The 20,495-nt window shown below is 40.6% G+C and overlaps 1 protein-coding gene across 1 annotated transcript in view; it reads left to right on the top strand.

Moving 5' to 3' along the window:
- LOC148439547 (uncharacterized) overlaps positions 1-20,495 on the top strand; it is a 107,986-nt gene that overhangs the window by 6,486 nt on the left and 81,005 nt on the right. The window contains exons 3-6 of the mRNA XM_088464597.1: positions 5,442-5,542; positions 10,079-10,213; positions 10,305-10,377; positions 11,595-12,559. Coding sequence (XP_088320723.1) covers positions 5,442-5,542; positions 10,079-10,213; positions 10,305-10,377; positions 11,595-12,559 — 1,274 coding nt within the window. The remainder of the gene's footprint in view (positions 1-5,441; positions 5,543-10,078; positions 10,214-10,304; positions 10,378-11,594; positions 12,560-20,495) is intronic.

Raw genomic sequence — 20,495 nt, 5'->3', positions numbered from 1 at the left:
ATATAACATTATATCACTATACTCAGGACCTCCCTGTACTATTATTATATATAACATTATATCACTATACTCAGGACCCCCCTGTACTATTATTATATATAACATTATATCACTATACTCAGGACCTCCCTGTACTATTATTATATATAACATTATATCACTATACTCAGGACCCCCCTGTACTGTTATTATATATAACATTATATCACTATACTCAGGACCCCCCTGTACTGTTATTATATATAACATTATATCACTATACTCAGGACCCCCCTGTACTATTATTATATATAACATTATATCACTATACTCAGGACCTCCCTGTACTATTATTATATATAACATTATATCACTATACTCAGGACCCCCCTGTACTGTTATTATATATAACATTATATCACTATACTCAGGACCCCCCGGTACTGTTATTATATATAACATTATATCACTATACTCAGGACCCCCCTCTACTATTATTATATATAACATTATATCACTATACTCAGGACCTCCCTGTACTATTATTATATATAACATTATATCACTATACTCAGGACCCCCCTGTACTGTTATTATATATAACATTATATCACTATACTCAGGGCCCCCCTGTACTATTATTATATATAACATTATATCACTATACTCAGGAGACACCTGTACTGTTATTATATATAACATTATATCACTATACTCAGGACCTCCCTGTACTATTATTATATATAACATTATATCACTATACTCAGGGCCCCCCTGTACTATTATTATATATAACATTATATCACTATACTCAGGGCCCCCCTGTACTATTATTATATATAACATTATATCACTATACTCAGGGCCCCCCTGTACTATTATTATATATAACATTATATCACTATACTCAGGACCTCCCTGTACTATTATTATATATAACATTATATCACTATACTCAGGACCCCCCTGTACTGTTATTATATATAACATATCACTATACTCAGGAGACACCTGTACTGTTATTATATATAACATTATATCACTATACTCAGGACCTCCCTGTACTATTATTATATATAACATTATATCACTATACTCAGGACCCCCCTGTACTATTATTATATATAACATATCACTATACTCAGGACCCCCCTGTACTATTATTATATATAACATATCACTATACTCAGGACCCCCCTGTACTATTATTATATATAACATTATATCACTATACTCAGGATCCCCCTGTACTATTATTATATATAACATTATATCACTATACTCAGGGCCCCCCTGTACTATTATTATATATAACATTATATCACTATACTCAGGACCCCCCTGTACTGTTATTATATATAACATTATATCACTATACTCAGGAGACACCTGTACTGTTATTATATATAACATTATATCACTATACTCAGGACCCCCCGTACTATTATTATATCACTATACTCAGGACCACCCTGTACTATTATTATATCACTATACTCAGGACCCCCCTGTACTATTATTATATCATTATACTCAGGACCCCCCTGTACTATTATTATATCACTATACTCAGGACCCCCCTGTACTATTATTATATCACTATACTCAGGACCCCCCTGTACTATTATTATATATAATATTATATCACTATACTCAGGACCCCCCTGTACTATTATTATATATAACATTATATCACTATACTCAGGGCCCCCCTGTACTGTTATTATATATAACATTATATCACTATACTCAGGACCCCCCTGTACTGTATATATATATATATAACATTATATCACTATACTCAGGGCCCCCCTGTACTGTTGTTATATATAACATTATATCACTATACTCAGGAACCCCCTTGTACTATTATTATATCACTATACTCAGGACCCCCCTGTGCTATTATTATATATAACATTATATCACTATACTCAGGACCCCCCTGTACTATTTTTATATATAACATTATATCACTATACTCAGGACCCCCCTGTACTATTTTTATATATAACATTATATCACTATACTCAGGACCCCCTGTACTGTTATTATATATAACATTATATCACTATACTCAGGATCCCCCTGTACTATTATAAATACCATTATATCACTATACTCAGGACCCCCCTGTACTATTATTATATATAACATTATATCACTATACTCAGGACCCCCCTGTACTGTTATTATATATAACATTATATCACTATACTCAGGATCCCCCTGTACTATTATAAATACCATTATATCACTATACTCAGGACCCCCCTGTACTATTATTATATATAACATTATATCACTATACTCAGGACCCCCCTGTACTGTTATTATATATAACATTATATTACTATACTCAGGACCCCCCTGTACTGTTATTATATATAACATTATATCACTATACTCAGGACCCCCCTGTACTATTATTATATATGACATTATATCACTATACTCAGGACCCCCCTGTACTATTATATACCACTATACTCAGGGTATGAGGAGTCAACTGTACTATTAAATATCACTATACTCGGGGTATGAGGAGACCCCTGTACTGTTATGTATCACTATACTCAGTGTATGAGGTGTCCCCTGTAGTATTATATATCACTATACTCTGTGTCACTGTATGAGGAGTCCCCTGTACTAATATATATCACAATACTCAGGGTATGAGGAGTCCCCCGTACTATTATATATCGCTATACTCACTGTATGAGGAGACCCCTGTACTATTATGTATCACTATACTCAGTGTCACTGTATGAGGAGTCACTTGTACTATTATATATCTTATACTCAGTGTATGAGGAGTCCCCTGTACTATTATATATCACTATACTCACTGTATGAGTAGTCCCCTGTACTATTATATATCACTGTATGAGCAGTCCCCTGTACTATTATATATCACTGTATGAGCAGTCCCCTGTACTATTATATATCACTGTATGAGTAGGCCCCTGTACTATTATATATCACTGTATGAGGTGTCCCCTGTACTATTATATATCACTATACTCACTGTATGAGCAGTCCTCTGTACTATTATATATCACTGTATGAGCAGTCCCCTGTACTATTATATATCACTGTATGAGCAGTCCCCTGTACTATTATATATCACTGTATGAGTAGTCCCCTGTACTATTATATATCACTGTATGAGGAGTCCCCTGTACTATTATATGTCACTATACTCAGTGTATGAGGAGTCCCCTGTACTATTATATATCACTATACTCAGTGTATGAGGAGTCCCCTGTACTATTATATATCACTGTACTCAGTGTATGAGGAGTCCCCTGTACTATTATCACTATAATCAGTGTCAGTGTATGAGGAGTCCCCTGTACTATTATCACTATAATCAGTGTCAGTGTATGAGGAGTCCCCTGTACTATTATATATCACTATACTCAGTGTCAGTGTATGAGTCCCCTGTACTATTATATATCACTGTACTCAGTTTCACTGTACTGTATGAGGAGTCCCCTGTACTATTATAAATCACTGTATGAGGAGTCCCCTGTACTATTATATGTCACTATACTCAGTGTATGAGGAGTCCCCTGTACTATTATATATCATTATACTCAGTGTATGAGGAATCCCCTGTACTATTATATATCACTATATTCAGTGTCAGTGTATGAGGAGCCCCTTGTACTATTATATATCACTATACTGAGTGTCAGTGTATGAGGAGCCCCTTGTACTATTATATATCACTATACTGAGTGTCAGTGTATGAGGAGCCCCTTGTACTATTATATATCACTATACTGAGTGTCAGTGTATGAGGAGTCCCCTGTACTATTATATATCACTATAATCAGTGTCAGTGTATGAGGAGCCCCTTGTACTATTATATATCACTATACTCAGTGTATGAGGAGTCCCCTGTACTATTATATATCACTATACTGAGTGTCAGTGTATGAGGAGCCCCTTGTACTATTATATATCACTATACTGAGTGTCAGTGTATGAGGAGCCCCTTGTACTATTATATATCACTATACTGAGTGTCAGTGTATGAGGAGTCCCCTGTACTATTATATATCACTATAATCAGTGTCAGTGTATGAGGAGCCCCTTGTACTATTATATATCACTATACTCAGTGTATGAGGAGTCCCTTGTACTATTATATATCACTATACTGAGTGTCAGTGTATGAGGAGCCCCTTGTACTATTATATATCACTATACTGAGTGTCAGTGTATGAGGAGCCCCTTGTACTATTATATATCACTATACTGAGTGTCAGTGTATGAGGAGTCCCCTGTACTATTATATATCACTATACTGAGTGTCAGTGTATGAGGAGTCCCCTGCACTATTATATATCACTGTATGAGCAGTCCTCTGTACTATTATATATCACTGTATGAGGAGCCCCCTGTACTATTATATATCACTATACTCAGTGTCAGTGTATGAGCAGTCCCCTGTACTATTATATATCACTGTATGAGCAGTCCTCTGTACTATTATATATCACTGTATGAGGAGCCCCCTGTACTATTATATATCACTATACTCAGTGTCAGTGTATGAGTCCCCTGTACTATTATATATCACTATAATCAGTGTCAGTGTATGAGGAATCCCCTGTACTATTATATATCACTATAATCAGTGTCAGTGTATGAGGAGTCCCCTGTACTATTATATATCACTATACTCAGTGTCAGTGTATGAGTCCCCTGTACTATTATATATCACTGTACTCAGTTTCACTGTACTGTATGAGGAGTCCCCTGTACTATTATAAATCACTGTATGAGGAGTCCCCTGTACTATTATATGTCACTATACTCAGTGTATGAGGAGTCCCCTGTACTATTATATGTCACTATACTCAGTGTATGAGGAATCCCCTGTACTATTATATATCACTATACTCAGTGTCAGTGTATGAGGAGTCCCCTGTACTATTATATATCACTATATTCAGTGTCAGTGTATGAGGAGTCCCCTGTACTATTATATATCACTATACTCCGTGTATGAGGAGTCTATATATCACTATACTGAGTGTCAGTGTATGAGGAGTCCCCTGTACTATTATATATCATTATACTCAGTGTATGAGGAATCCCCTGTACTATTATATATCACTATACTCAGTGTCAGTGTATGAGGAGTCCCCTGTACTATTATATATCACTATATTCAGTGTCAGTGTATGAGGAGTCCCCTGTACTATTATATATCACTATACTCCGTGTATGAGGAGTCTATATATCACTATACTGAGTGTCAGTGTATGAGGAGTCCCCTGTACTATTATATATCACTATACTCAGTGTATGAGGAGCCCCCTGTACTATTATATATCACTATACTGAGTGTCACTGTATGAGCAGTCCTCTGTACTATGATATATCACTGTATGAGGAGTCCCCTGTACTGGTATAGAACTATGATCCTCCGATATATATGGGCACAGGTTCTGAGGCTGAGCGACGCAGGATGGACAATGCCTGGATGGAGGCGACTCAGAAGATTTTGGGTCTGACGCTGGACATCATCAGCCTGCTGACGAGAAAGGTGAGGGATGTGGGGTAACGTCATTATTACTCTGTGGTGTAGCCTGGTCTTCGCTCTCGTGCAATGCTGCTCACCCTGCAAAGGGTTATTTCCGATTAGCCGACACATTGTACATTCATCTGATAGTGTATAGACGAGGACTGTATATTTGTCGGAGAGAGATGAAATCTGCAAGGCGCACGGCTTGCAGAGTATAATCCTATTTATGGAGAAACTTCATATGTCCCATTCGCTGAGAAGCTCCAGCCACCTACGTATCCCTCACTGGTCCTGATTCATAGGGGGAGATCCATGCAACTCCGATAGACGTTCATGGGCGGGTACACTCATATGCGGGCGTGTCGGGGCGTGCTGGTGTCTGGGACTGCGTCGGAAGATACATTTCTACGGGCACCGGCAACAATGTACAGATGTGTCCACATACGTCTAGCCCCCTTGCTCGTCAAAGAGCCCTTGTAGTCGCGCAACACCGTGGCGTGACTCGGTAGCACCAATTGTCTTTACGTGCAACTTTTTCCCTTCAAATGCGTCTTATTCACGCAGCGAATAGGACGCACAACAGCTTCTGCTGATTGAAATATGTGGCATGCCTGTTCTGTATGCGACTACATCTCCATGTGTGACGCTACGTTACCATGTCACAGCCGCTGCCAGTGTAGTGTAGGCAGATTCAGCTGCAGTCGCACACAGATATAGGCATGCCACATAACAATTTAATTAGCAGAAGCTACTTGTGCATCCTATTTGCTTTGCTGTGCGTATAAGACTCATTTGAAGGGAAGCCCGAAAAGACGCTTTGCGCTCCCCAGTCACATGGCGCTCACGTGTTATGTGTAGCGCGACCTGTAGCGCACAGAGAATAGAATGTAAATGGACATATCTGTACTGTCGAACATTCTGAGCAACCGTAGAGTTGGTTTGATGTCTGATGGTGTGGCTGATGGGTGCGCAATGGTGCACAATGTAGCGGACTAGAGCCGCAGCCAACGGGCATCTCATTAGACAGCCCATCAGCTGCGGCATCACAGTAGTGACTGTGACAGTGTGGCAGCCGCTACTGCAAATTTCTGCTAATTCCGCACACGAAGGCTGTCTACTGAGATGCCCTTCGGCAGCAGCTCTAATCTGCTGCGGTGCGCAAATAAGTGCACCATTGAGCGTATGTTTCATGGCTACCTCAAGATCAGAGACGATTTACAACCTTAGGGCCAAATATAATAGGGTGAGAGGATAGAAAATGTGACAGTTTAGCATATCTTCAAAATGGGAAAATATTCGGATGAGATTTTATATCGTATGTTTTTTAAGTCTAAAAACATGAGCGTTTCCATGTTCTCAGACTCTTATTACATTGGGCGAGTTTCCATGTTCTCATACTCTATTACATTGGGCGAGTTTCCATGTTCTCAGACTATTATTACATTGGGGGAGTTTCCATGTTCTCAGACTCTATTACATTGGGGGAGTTTCCATGTTCTCAGACTCTTATTACTTTGGGGGAGTTTCCATGTTCTCAGACTCTATTACATTGGGCGAGTTTCCATGTTCTCAGACTCTTATTACATTGGGGGAGTTTCCATGTTCTCAGACTCTATTACATTGGGGGAGTTTCCATGTTCTCAGACTCTATTACATTGGGCGAGTTTCCATGTTCTCAGACTCTTATTACATTGGGGGAGTTTCCATGTTCTCAGATTCTATTACATTGGGCGAGTTTCCATGTTCTCAGACTCTAGTACATTGGGCGAGTTTCCATGTTCTCAGACTCTTATTACATTGGGCGAGTTTCCATGTTCTCAGACTCTTATTACATTGGGGGAGTTTCCATGTTCTCAGATTCTATTACATTGGGTGAGTTTCCATGTTCTCAGATTCTATTACATTGGGCGAGTTTCCCTGTTCTCAGATTCTATTACATTGGGGGAGTTTCCATGTTCTCAGACTCTTATTACATTGGGGGAGTTTCCATGTTCTCAGACTCTAGTACATTGGGCGAGTTTCCATGTTCTCAGACTCTTATTACATTGGGGGAGTTTCCATGTTCTCAGATTCTATTACATTGGGTGAGTTTCCATGTTCTCAGATTCTATTACATTGGGCGAGTTTCCCTGTTCTCAGATTCTATTACATTGGGCGAGTTTCCATGTTCTCAGACTCTATTACATTGGGCGAGTTTCCATGTTCTCAGATTCGATTACATTGGGCGAGTTTCCATGTTCTCAGATTCTATTACATTGGGCGAGTTTCCATGTTCTCAGACTCTATTACATTGGCGAATTTCCATGTTTTCAGATTCTATTACATTGGGCGAGTTTCCATGTTCTCAGACTCTTATTACATTGGGGGAGTTTCCATGTTCTCAGACTCTTATTACATTGGGGGAGTTTCCAAGTTCTCAGACTCTATTACATTGGGGGAGTTTCCATGTTCTCAGACTCTTATTACATTGGGGGAGTTTCCATGTTCTCAGACTCAAGTACATTGGGCGAGTTTCCATGTTCTCAGACTCTTATTACATTGGGGGAGTTTCCATGTTCTCAGATTCTATTACATTGGGGGAGTTTCCATGTTCTCAGATTCTATTACATTGGGCGAGTTTAAAAAGTGTGAGAGGTTACTGCTAGACTCTGACTTTTTCTAATCTCTCGCCCTATTGCATTTGGCCCTTAGTGCTCAATCCAATTAGGTGCGAATTGCAAGTAGCGAGTTTCTTTAAACTCTCACACATCGCCACGAAGTGCGCTCCCTACAATTCTCCAATCCAATTAAAAATGTCTATTCGCACTACTCGCAGCGGAGGGGTGCGAATTGACTGCCAAATGAGATTTGCGAGAAATGCATAAAAATGTGGGGAGACCATCCTGGACCCCCCAAAATGGATAATTTTGTTAGCAGGACTGTATAGACGGCTGTTTGTGGCCATTAGGAAGTTACTGTAGGTTTTGAAATGGTGTCAAATGGCGTATTTGTGCTTTTTTTTTTTTTTTTTAAATGCAAGAAAAAGAAAACTTTTTTCGTTTAATTTCAAACGAATTAAATGAAAACTGCAATAAAAAAGTAGGAAAAAGGGTGATTTTGGGGTACTTTGAGGGCACCTTGAAAAATGGAAAAAAATTATAAACAATTATTTTTCAACTAAAAAATTATTGTAATTAAATTTGGGGGCCTAAACTAACAAAAAAGTTGATTTGGGGGTAATTTGAGGACATTTTTTTTTTTTTTTTACCTCAAAAAATTATATGTAATTATTGGACTAAATAAGCTAATTAGAAACTTCCAATTGCCTAATTGGTCATTTGGGGAGTGTCCAAGGGGTTCAGCACAGTATCCCCACATTTTCACCTTAAAATAACGATTTTCCTTTCCATTGCTCACCCTCGGGGAGGTGCGCGTGGAAACTTGCGAATTCAGTCTGACTGATCAGTGCGAGTTGCTAATTGGATTGCAAAATGAATTCGCTATGCGAATTCGAAGTGAAAATCGCATCTCGCAATTCGCACCTAATAGGATTAACCCCTTAGTGTTTATTTAGGTGTAAACTATGGTTATATTTCAAAATGGGTCCCATTACGGGAAGAGATTTGAAGGACGCAGGCCAGACAAAACTGACACGTCCGGTTTTGTTTGGTAATTTTGTCCAAATAAATTGCTCCTTTCTACTGTATGTGAGCTCTGATGTCGGCTACACCCCATCAGTCTTGCCGAATTTGATTGTCCCCGGTTTACACCAGCTGGAACCGTGATCCCCATCATTGTGTGTATGTTATAGGTTTGATCTAGTTGTTAAGTTGTCTGTGCAAAGCATGGGGGTCATTCCATGTCAAGTGGACAAAGTTTGAAGATCATCCGACCAAATTTTAGTTCACAATATGCAATAGTAGCAAAACTATGGCCTGCAGTATGGTGGTGATGGGGGGGGGGTGTATTGCTATTAAGTTATCCCATGTTTCCTGTAAAATTTTATCACAATTGGATATGGTCAGGTGGGGACCCCTGGTCCTCCTGGCATGGAATGATCTGGTCATAGGACTTTGTGTTTGACCTTTGGTGGACACCGATCCAGATCATCTGTGATCTTGTAAACCAATCGGTCTTAACGTCGGCTTAACCAGAAATGTACTACTCTTCAATCAGATAGTTAAACATATCCAACGAACACTGTTCATAGACAATCACATCAAGAAGATACTTTGTAACTCTCTACTAAATTATTTTAACATTGAAATTCAGTTCAGTGGGAACACATTTGGCCAGACTGAGAAGTGATTCTGGTCTGCTGATGTCATCCAGCTCTTTGTGGTGCCATTCTCCCACCGTTATATAGTCTTTGGCCAGTTCTGTCTTTCTCATAAGCTTTTAGAATGGACACAATAAGCTTTAGCCTTTAGCCATGGTAAAGTTACTGATGTAACGATACTGGAAGCCTCTTTTATAGAATCAGCAGTAATGGAGTGCGTGATAGCAGGGAAAGTGGTTTGTATTGAGGATGTCTTTCACTTTACGCAGTAACATTATTTGGCTTTCTCCACTATGTAGGATGACGTTGTAGTGAGAAAGTCCGGTGGCCGAGTCATCATTGAGCCTGCTTCTCGCTCACTGATGCATGAGAGAGACAATGACCAGAAGATCCTGGAACTCACCAACAAGATCATTCAGCTGCTGACTGGAGAGGTGAATGCTGGGAATGGGACATTATACAGTAACTTCAAGGGATGTCTGGGTGATGAGTCCTTTGTGATGATGGTTTTTCCATCTTATATAGGAGTTAGCGGCCAAGAAGGCAGATGTTTGTAAGGACGAGATCATGGACAATAGCCAGGCTGTCTGCTCAGTTGGTAAGAACATAATATGTCTCATTATTTATAAATGAAATGTCATATACTCTGTACGGAGGCCATATTTCTGTGACTGTACCTCTTACTGTGCGGGAGTTGCTATACAGCGTTCTCAGTAGACTACAGTATAATAAATGATACAGGACGAGAAGTAACGATTCTATGGGATGTGGTTTCAATATATACCGTCTTTATATTCACTCTCGTATGTTTCATTGGAAGATCACTTAATTCTCTGTCATTTTTCTGTACAAAGCTCTTGTTTCACTAGTAAGTGACTAAGAATATCCTCCCAACTAATGATGATACAACATAGTATTGTTCTAGATTCATAGTTATTCCATGTGGGTGCTAATGTTATCATTGTTGTAACTTTCTTCTCTCTGTCCTCATAGGACAGTGGGACATTAGCAGTGGTGGAGCTCTCTGTTATCAGGCTGCTGTATAATGCTATGACTACCAGAGGATACATTTCTGGTGGCCCTTAGCTCCGACAGTGGTTGTGTCTATTCCACCACGGTCCCTCTAGAACCAAACTCTTCAGACTCCAGAGTCTGGCTTGATGTGAGTAAATGAAGAGCAGGGAGGAGGCGTCAGATAGGACGGAGAGGCAGGAAAGAGATTGGCTGGTCATACACAGCTTGTTTATGTATGCTGGTAGCAGCTAGTAACACTTCCCCTGCGCTGCATTCTGGTTGGTGGATTATATTGTGACTGTAATAGTAAGACGCAATGTACTCTGCAATGTGTAATATTATAAATCCTGGGAAGCGGGTGTGAGGAGCGGTAACAGCCTGTGTGTTCAGCAGATTGTACAGATCATCGATAACGGGCATGGGCCAAATAACGTTGCATTCAGCAGCCAATCAGCCAGCGGAGGATCTAATAATGAGCCAGGAAAGATGTTTGTCCGCTAGACTGCCGGCTATGCATAGTTGTACATACAGCGACTGTTTTCAGCTCCATCTTTTGCACCAAGGATAGGGGTGGTGTCACTACGCACTAATAACGAGCGTACGCATGGGGCCATCCCCCCACAGAGATACATACAGTTAAGTGCGGACAATGCGGGAACAATCATGGCCGACTTGCGTTCAATTCTGCATCTGCCGCTTGGTGTGTTACCAGATGTCAAGTTCCACTATATCATAATATGTTTGGGTTTTGTGGTCCCTATCTGCTACTTTGCCAAACCTGCTCTTTGCTCTCCCTAACAGGTGGATCAGGCTCCAGTTTAGGGTTCCACCACCCTACGTCCTCCCGGAACTCTGCCAAGGAGGACACTCCTGTCCATGAGAATAATCGGAGAGGCTTTATCTGGAAGGACTCTACGTCGTGTGAGAAGCCTCCAGTATCTCTCAGAGATGTGTCCAAGGAAAATCTCTCAGACAGTGATACAGAACGTGTATATGCTCATGTGAAAGGAGATCTGGCCATGGACGATAAAGAAGACCTCACTGGCATTTATACCCAGGAAGATTATTCTTCTATTAATATTAAGATAGAAACTCTCTCTGAGGAAGAAGACCTCACAGACTCTGACACCCATTCTCCCACAGGTCACACTCCGTATTCTTCCATTAATATTAAGGAGGAACCAGTCTCCGGCATGGAGGAAAGTCTCACCAAGAAGGACTATACATCTCTACGTATAAAGGAAGAGTCCAGCTCCTGTGAAGAAGACATCACAGACACTGATATTTATTCTCCCTCAGCCCGTACACCGTCAGGCTCCATCCGGAGGAAGCCTGGAAGAAAACTGAATGCTTCTCAGATAGTTGAACCCAACACTGAAGGTATGTATTGCTGCATGGACTGTAAGAAGTCTTACCCGACCAACTCGCGCCTTATTAAACACCAGCGGGTCCACAGAACCAAGACCATCCCCTGCCCACAATGTGGGAAACACTTCTCCTGTAACTCCGCTCTTACCAGGCATCAGACTGCGCATACAGTGGAGAAGCTGTTCACCTGCCCAGACTGTGGCAAATGCATGTCATCCAAGCCGGCCCTCACAGTCCACCAGAGGACCCACCAAGGGGAGAAGCCCTTCTCCTGCACCGAGTGCGGGAGACGTTTCCTCTTCAAATCCCACCTCGTCAGACACCAGATAAAGCACACCGGGGAGAAGCCCTTCTCCTGCTCCGAGTGCGGCAAGTCATACAGCAGCAAGGCTGCCATCGTCATGCACCAGAGACTCCACACGGGAGACGCCTTATATCCCTGCGCCGAGTGCGGGAAATGCTTCGTACAGAAGAACCACCTGCAGCAGCACCTGAATATACACACGGGGGAAAAGCCCTATGCCTGCCCCGAGTGCGGAAAGCGCTTTATACAGAAGAGTAACCTGAAGCAGCACATGAGCGTCCATGTCCCTAAGAAGAAGGAGACCTTCTCCTGCCCTGTGTGTGGCAAATGTTACAAACGGAGGGCCGACTTTAGGTGGCACATGCTGATACACCTAGGTGAGAAGTAATCCCAGCTTCCGCCCCCGCATCAGGGAAATGTGTGAGCTGACCGTATACATCTCTCCTACACGCATTGGACTATTAGTCATACTAAGCTTGTGTAAGTGATGTGAGAGACCTACCTGGCGTCTGTCTGCAGGCGGGAACGCAATTCGTTTTATAATGGCGGTAGGGAAAGGTGTTACGTGACCATAGACATCGCTCCAACACGCATTGGACTATTGGTCATTCTATGCTTGTGTAAGTAATGTGAGAGACCTACCTGGCATCTGTCTGCAGGCGGCAATGCAATCTGTTTTATAATGGTGGCAGAAGCCTGATGAGAGCAGGAACATTTTGTTTATCTCATTGAAATAAAACATTGTGGTAAAGAGAATGACTATAGAGAGATCAATTCGGAATCTTATGAATTAGCAATAATCTATGGGATCAGCTTCATGGCTTAGATGGCTGCACGGAGGCCAGACAACGATTATATACTTTGAGTTAGCTGAAACCTACGAGACCATATTAACAGTTTGTCACAACTCTAGGGAAATTGGCCTCCTGTGATGGGATACTGGGGTCTGAGATATGTCTTCCTCATAGGACGGCACGGGGCTAGGAAATCAGGTCACAGGATAAGTAGACGAAGGCAGACTGTAGTGAAGCAGGAGCTAGGTACGAGATGATCAAGGTAAAGCACAGAACTTTATTTGATAATTAAATGACGGAAGACTCTTGAAAAAGGTAGTCCGAGCAATATTCAGAGGAACGTGAGCTAGACTAAGAACTGAATCCGGAAGGACGAGGAAAGGAGCTCTTGAGGCTTGGTAATAGCAGAAGACTTTGGTTCAGATGCTTAGCACTGGGACTCAGAGGAGAACAGCAGGAATCCGTAGTCAGAAGTACCGAGCAAATCCTCAGCTAGATGATGCAGGAATCCTAGGTCAGAAGTGCTAAGGAATACTCAGCTAGACAGATGCAGGAGACATTGTTCAGATACTGAGTAATGTTCTGTACTGCTAATGCTGAAGTCTTCACACTGGAACCCTGGGCTGAGCACAGGTAACTAATAGCCAGAATCATTTAAGCAAAATTACTGAGTTAGACTCGGTTAAATAGTAACAAAAGTTCTTGGGCAAAATACTGGGCTATGCTGAGTTAAACGATTGCTTGGATGCTTGATTAGAAATACTGGGCTATACTCAGTTATACGATGGCCTGGATGATTGATTAGAAATACTGGGCTATGCTGAGTTATACGATGGCCTGGATGCTTGATTAGAAATACTGAGCTATACTCAGTTATACGATGGCCTGGATGATTGATTAGAAATACTGGGCTATGCTGAGTTATACGATGGCCTGGATGCTTGATTAGAAATACTGAGCTATACTCAGTTATACGATGGCCTGGATGCTTGATTAGAAATACTGGGCTATGCTGAGTTATACGATGCCCTGGATGCTTGATTAGAAATACTACGCTATTCTCAGTTATTCAATGGCCTGGATGCTTGATTAGAAATACTGGGCTATACTCAGTTATACGATGGCCTGGATGCTTGATTAGAAATACTGGGCTATGCTCAGTTATACGATGGCCTGGATGCTTGATTAGAAATACTGAGATATACTGAGTTATACGATGGCCTGGATGCTTGATTAGAAATACTGGGCTATACTGAGTTATACGATGGCCTGGATGCTTGATTAGAAATACTGGGCTATACTCAGTTATACGATGGCCTGGATGCTTGATTAGAAATACTGGGCTATACTCAGTTATACGATGGCCTGGATGCTTGATTAGAAATACTGGGCTATACTGAGTTATACGATGGCCTGGATGCTTGATTAGAAATACTGGGCTATACTCAGTTATACGATGGCCTGGATGCTTGATTAGAAATACTGAGCTATACTCAGTTATACGATGGCCTGGATGCTTGATTAGAAATACTGGGCTATACTCAGTTATACGATGGCCTGGATGCTTGATTAGAAATACTGGGCTATGCTGAGTTATACGATGGCCTGGATGCTTGATTAGAAATACTGGGCTATGCTGAGTTATACGATGGCCTGGATGCTTGATTAGAAATACTGGGCTATACTCAGTTATACGATGGTCTGGATGCTTGATTAGAAATACTGAGCTATACTCAGTTATACGATGGCCTGGATGCTTGATTAGAAATACTGGGCTATGCTGAGTTATACGATGGCCTGGATGCTTGATTAGAAATACTGGGCTATGCTCAGTTATACGATGGCTTGGATACTTGATTAGAAATACTGGGCTATGCTGAGTTATACGATGGCCTGGATGCTTGATTAGAAATACTGGGCTATACTCAGTTATACGATGGCCTGGATGCTTGATTAGAAATACTGGGCTATACTGAGTTATACGATGGCCTGGATGCTTGATTAGAAATACTGGGCTATACTCAGTTATACGATGGCCTGGATGCTTGATTAGAAATACTGAGCTATACTCAGTTATACGATGGCCTGGATGCTTGATTAGAAATACTGGGCTATACTCAGTTATACGATGGCCTGGATGCTTGATTAGAAATACTGGGCTATGCTGAGTTATACGATGGCCTGGATGCTTGATTAGAAATACTGGGCTATGCTGAGTTATACGATGGCCTGGATGATTGATTAGAAATACTGAGCTATACTCAGTTATACGATGGCCTGGATGCTTGATTAGAAATACTGAGCTATACTCAGTTATACGATGGCCTGGATGCTTGATTAGAAATACTGGGCTATGCTGAGTTATACGATGGCCTGGATGCTTGATTAGAAATACTGGGCTATACTCAGTTATACGATGGTCTGGATGCTTGATTAGAAATACTGAGCTATACTCAGTTATACGATGGCCTGGATGCTTGATTAGAAATACTGGGCTATGCTCAGTTATACGATGGCTTGGATACTTGATTAGAAATACTGGGCTATGCTGAGTTATACGATGGCCTGGATGCTTGATTAGAAATACTGGGCTATGCTCAGTTATACGATGGCTTGGATACTTGATTAGAAATACTGGGCTATGCTGAGTTATACGATGGCCTGGATGCTTGATTAGAAATACTCAATATTGAATTTTTATTAATTTTGGTCACAAAATATAAACATACAATAAAATAACAATACAAAATAATAATATAAATAACAGAATAGGGACAGGGAAAAAATTGGCCCTAGGGCCAGAGTACATCAACATAAATCACAAAAATATCAAAGTACCGTTAACATACCGTACAATGAATTACATATAAACAATATATTATAAAACATATATCAAACAACCAACATATAAAATTCTCCCATCATTAAGAATCTAACACCGGCAAAGTAAGGCCAGCAATGCTTTGAGAGCGTCGGGACTCTGCTCGATATTCACTCCAACTGAACCAAATCATTAATGGATTCTTGTCTGAAGTGGAGTATGAGACTCCCGCTATCTCAAAATCACAATGGGCTTGTATTTTATCCTCTATAGTATCTAATTTTGGTATAACGTCTGAACGCCAATGATAAGCAATAAGAGACTTAGTGGCAATTAAAATATGCCCCATCATATATTTATCCCCCAAAGAGGTATTGCCGTGGTAAACATGAAATAGTGCTAAAAAGGGGTCTGGAGGTATAGAAATCCCAGTCACTTTGGAGATTAACAGAAATACCTGATGCCACAATATATTCAATTTTGGACATGCCCAAAATACATGATAAATATCTCCAATTTGGCCGAATTTGCGCCAGCATTGATTAGGGAGGGAAGGCCAGATCCTATGAAGCCTGTCGGGAGTTAAATACATCCTGTGAATAAGTTTATAAAACATTTCCACATGTGAAATACACTTAGAAATATGGAAGCATGACTTGAAAATGGAGCCCCAGTCATCTTCCGTGATAGACCTAGAGAGATCAAATTCCCATTTCAAGAGAGCCGGAAAAGTTACAGGTTTGGAAGCACTTACCAGTAAACCATACCACCAAGAGATACTTTTCTTATATCACCCCGAGGTAAGCCTCTCAAAAATATATTTTGGGGTAGTCTGCAAAGGCCGAGAGCCTAATTCTAAACTGTGCAACCAATGGCGTAACTGTGAATATTTATAGAAATCTCTTGATGAAATGGAATACAATTCCTGAATGCGGGAGAATTACACCATTAAACATTACATCATTCAATGAGGTCACTCCCTGAGCCACCCATGTATCAAATTTCAAATTAGGAATCAAAACAGCTATACTTTTCAAAGTAAGGTTAGTAGTGGGGAGGTGAAACTCATTCAATCTAGCTACAGTTTTATGCCATGCAGATACAGAGGCACTTATAGCCATTGAGAAAGAAGGCAACTGGCTTTTACAGGTAAGCGGTAACCATAGTAAATCAGATAATGAAAAAGAATGAGACATATTCCGCTCTAAATGTACCCATGGTTTAGGAACCTCCAAATCAAACCAATCCCCAAGCTGACATAAAATACATGCCCACTGGTACAATTCTAGGTCTGGAAATGCAAGACCTCCCTCCGTCTTAGGTAAAGACAGAATACGTCTAGACAATCTAGGTTTTTTTGACTTCCAAACATACTTTGAAAAAACACCATAGAATTTAGATAACAATGACAAAGGAAGTAGCTTAGGAATGGTGCGAAATAGGTACATTAACTTGGGTAACAGTACCATTTTTAAAGCAGCAATACGGCCCAACCAGGAAACTTCCTGTAACATCCAATCAGCTGTCAAAAGTGAACATTTAGTCAAGAGGGGGAGGTAGTTACAAGACACAGCATCAACCTCCCTTTTTGGAATCTGAACCCCCAAATATGTAAGACTCTTATCTTGCCATGCATAGTTGTAACCCACTTTAAGCCTAGCCAGAAGCTCAGGAGAAAAATTTATAGGAAGTGCCTCTGTCTTAGCTGTATTTAGTTTATAATAAGACACTCGGGAATATTGTTCTAATATCATATGTAATGACGACAATGAGGATTCAGGGCTAGTAAGGCACATCAATACGTCATCAGCAAACAAACAGATTTTGTGAGATGAGCTCCCCGACTGAGGACCCTGTATAGCAATAGTTTCCCTGATGGTTTCTGCCATTGGTTCTATAGCAAGCGCGAAAATCAAAGGGGAAAGCAGGCAACCCTGCCGAGTGCCATTCGATATTGAAAAGGCAGAGGAGAGAAGGCCGTTCACAAAAACTTTAGCTGAGGGATTAGAGTAAAGGGCCATTATAGATGACAAAGCTCTATCCCGCAACCCAAATAGACTCAGAACCTCAGACAAATAACCCCAATGCAATCTGTCAAATGCTTTTTCGGCATCCAATGAAAGCAATAATAATGGATCTCCAGATACAGCAAACAAATCTACCAAGTTGAAAACTCGCCTAGTGTTATCTGAAGGTTGTCTACCCAAAACAAACCCAGCGTGATCTTGGTTAATCAATGAGGGTATTAATGGACCCAACCGCCCTGCTATTAATTTGGCATATACCTTAACATCAGTATTCAAAAGTGCTATTGGTCTGTAGTTGGTAACCAATAAGGGGTTCTTTCCGGGTTTGGGAAGTGCCACAATATGCGCCTCCAACATCTCTCTGGGGAAATATCCTATGTCCGAAGCTTCATTATACACTAACTTGAGAGCTGGAACCAATTCTTCCTTAAAAGTTTTATAAAAAGCATTGATATAACCATCTGGCCCGGGAGCTTTATCTAAAGGCAAGGACTCTATGGCCGCAGCTATTTCTTCCTCTGACCAAGGATTGCCAAGAGAGTGAATGAAATCATCCTGTAAAGATGGGAGTTTAATAGCATTCAAAAACTTAGCAATCTCATCCGGCTTAGGCTGAAAAACTTGCAGATCCCTAGATAAATTGTATAGTTGCGAATAGTACTCGGCAAAAGTATTAGCTATATCCAGAGGATCCGACACTTTTGCACCAACTTTATTGAAAATCACACGAATTCTCTTCTTGGCCAGTTTCCCCCTCAATTTCCGCGCCAGCATTCTACCCGCTCTATCACCCTGAACATAGAACCTTTGTTTTAGCCTAAATAAGTTCCTATGCACCTCTTGCAATGTGAAACTATTCCATTCATCCCTGACCTTAATCAGGTCTTTAAAAATAATAACATCAGAAGGGGAACACTTATGTCGCTCCTCCAAATCTTTTAATTGAGCTTCCAGAGCAGCCTGTCGTTGTAAATTGACCTTCTTAATACGTGCTGCTGATTGAATAGCTGTCCCTCTAACTACTTCTTTTAATGTACACCAATAATTAAAAATAGAAGGGTCTGTTGGTTTAATAGTTTCCATATACATAGAGAGGGCACGGGAAAGAGCCTGTTTAGATTCCAAATCAGACAGAAGATAAGCTCCTAACCTCCAAGGCCTAGGCGCCATACAAGGAGACCCTAATACCCACTCCAAACAAAGAGGCGCATGATCAGACCAGGTCATAGGAAGTATAACAGCCTGCCGGACCTGTTGTAAAGTCCACTTATCTGCCAAAGCTAAATCAATTCTGGAATATGATCTGTGGACAGTAAAAGGTATAGTCCCGTACTGTCGGATGTTTTGCCCTCCACATATCAAACAAATCATATTCCGTTAAAAGATTTTGAAAGGCCCGAGAATGGTCCTGCAGCGATGTAGCCTTCAATCTAATCGTGGGGGAAGATCTATCAACCCTCTGATCAAGAACCATATTAAAGTCACCTAAAACCATAACCGCACCCTTACAACGTTTTTGCAAATCAGTACAGAAGCGTCAACAGAATGCCACCTGTTTAGTATTGGGGACATAGACAGATACCAAAGTGACCAATTGGTCTTCTAATTTAATACTTAAAATCAAATAACGCCCATGCACATCTGCATGTTGTGATTGTAGAGCAAAATTACTGGAACGAGAAATTAAAATAGCTACTCCAGCCTTTTTTTCCGGTCCATTTGCAGTGTAACATTGAGGATAATTATGGTCAGAAAACTTAGGCGGAGAAGAAGCAGCAAAATGGGTTTCCAGTATAGCTACCACACGGGCCTTAGCCTTTGCAAAGTATCGCAAAGCAAGACGTCTCTTATTTGGGGAGTTTAACCCCTTGACATTTAGTGATATAACTTTAACCATAAACAATGATAATGAAGATATCGCATTTCAGCATATAAAACAATACGTATAAAATACAATCGATGTACCAAAGGGGGGAGAAGGGAAGAAGAAAAAAAAAAAAAAAGACATTAAAAAATAATAAAATAAAAACAACAATACAAAATAAACAAACTGAAATAGCTCCCATATGGAACTAGAGGAGGCCACCAATTAGGATGGCACTAACTAGAAAAAGGGGGGTAGAGGCCCCTCTTCCACCACTCCTAACACATATAAAATTTCCACATTTAAATAACATCGTGTAATGACACTATTATTCTGAAAAAAACAAAGATTAATGGGAAGTAGCAGTAATTGAACACAGAAAAATCACTGAGTCCCGGCAACTCATTGAAAACTTCTCGCTTAAAGGACATAACCTCTACAGATGCATCTTACCAGGAACTGTCCAGAATAAATTCGTGGGTACCCATAAAATGACGGCCCAATCAGCACTTAAAAATGAAACA

This window comes from Taudactylus pleione, unplaced genomic scaffold, assembly GCF_031769625.1.
Source record: "Taudactylus pleione unplaced genomic scaffold, aTauple2 ptg001716l, whole genome shotgun sequence".
In the NCBI taxonomy this organism is placed as follows: domain Eukaryota; kingdom Metazoa; phylum Chordata; class Amphibia; order Anura; family Myobatrachidae; genus Taudactylus; species Taudactylus pleione.
The sequence above is the reverse complement of the archived record's forward strand: the minus strand, read 5'-3'. Positions and strand labels throughout refer to the sequence as shown.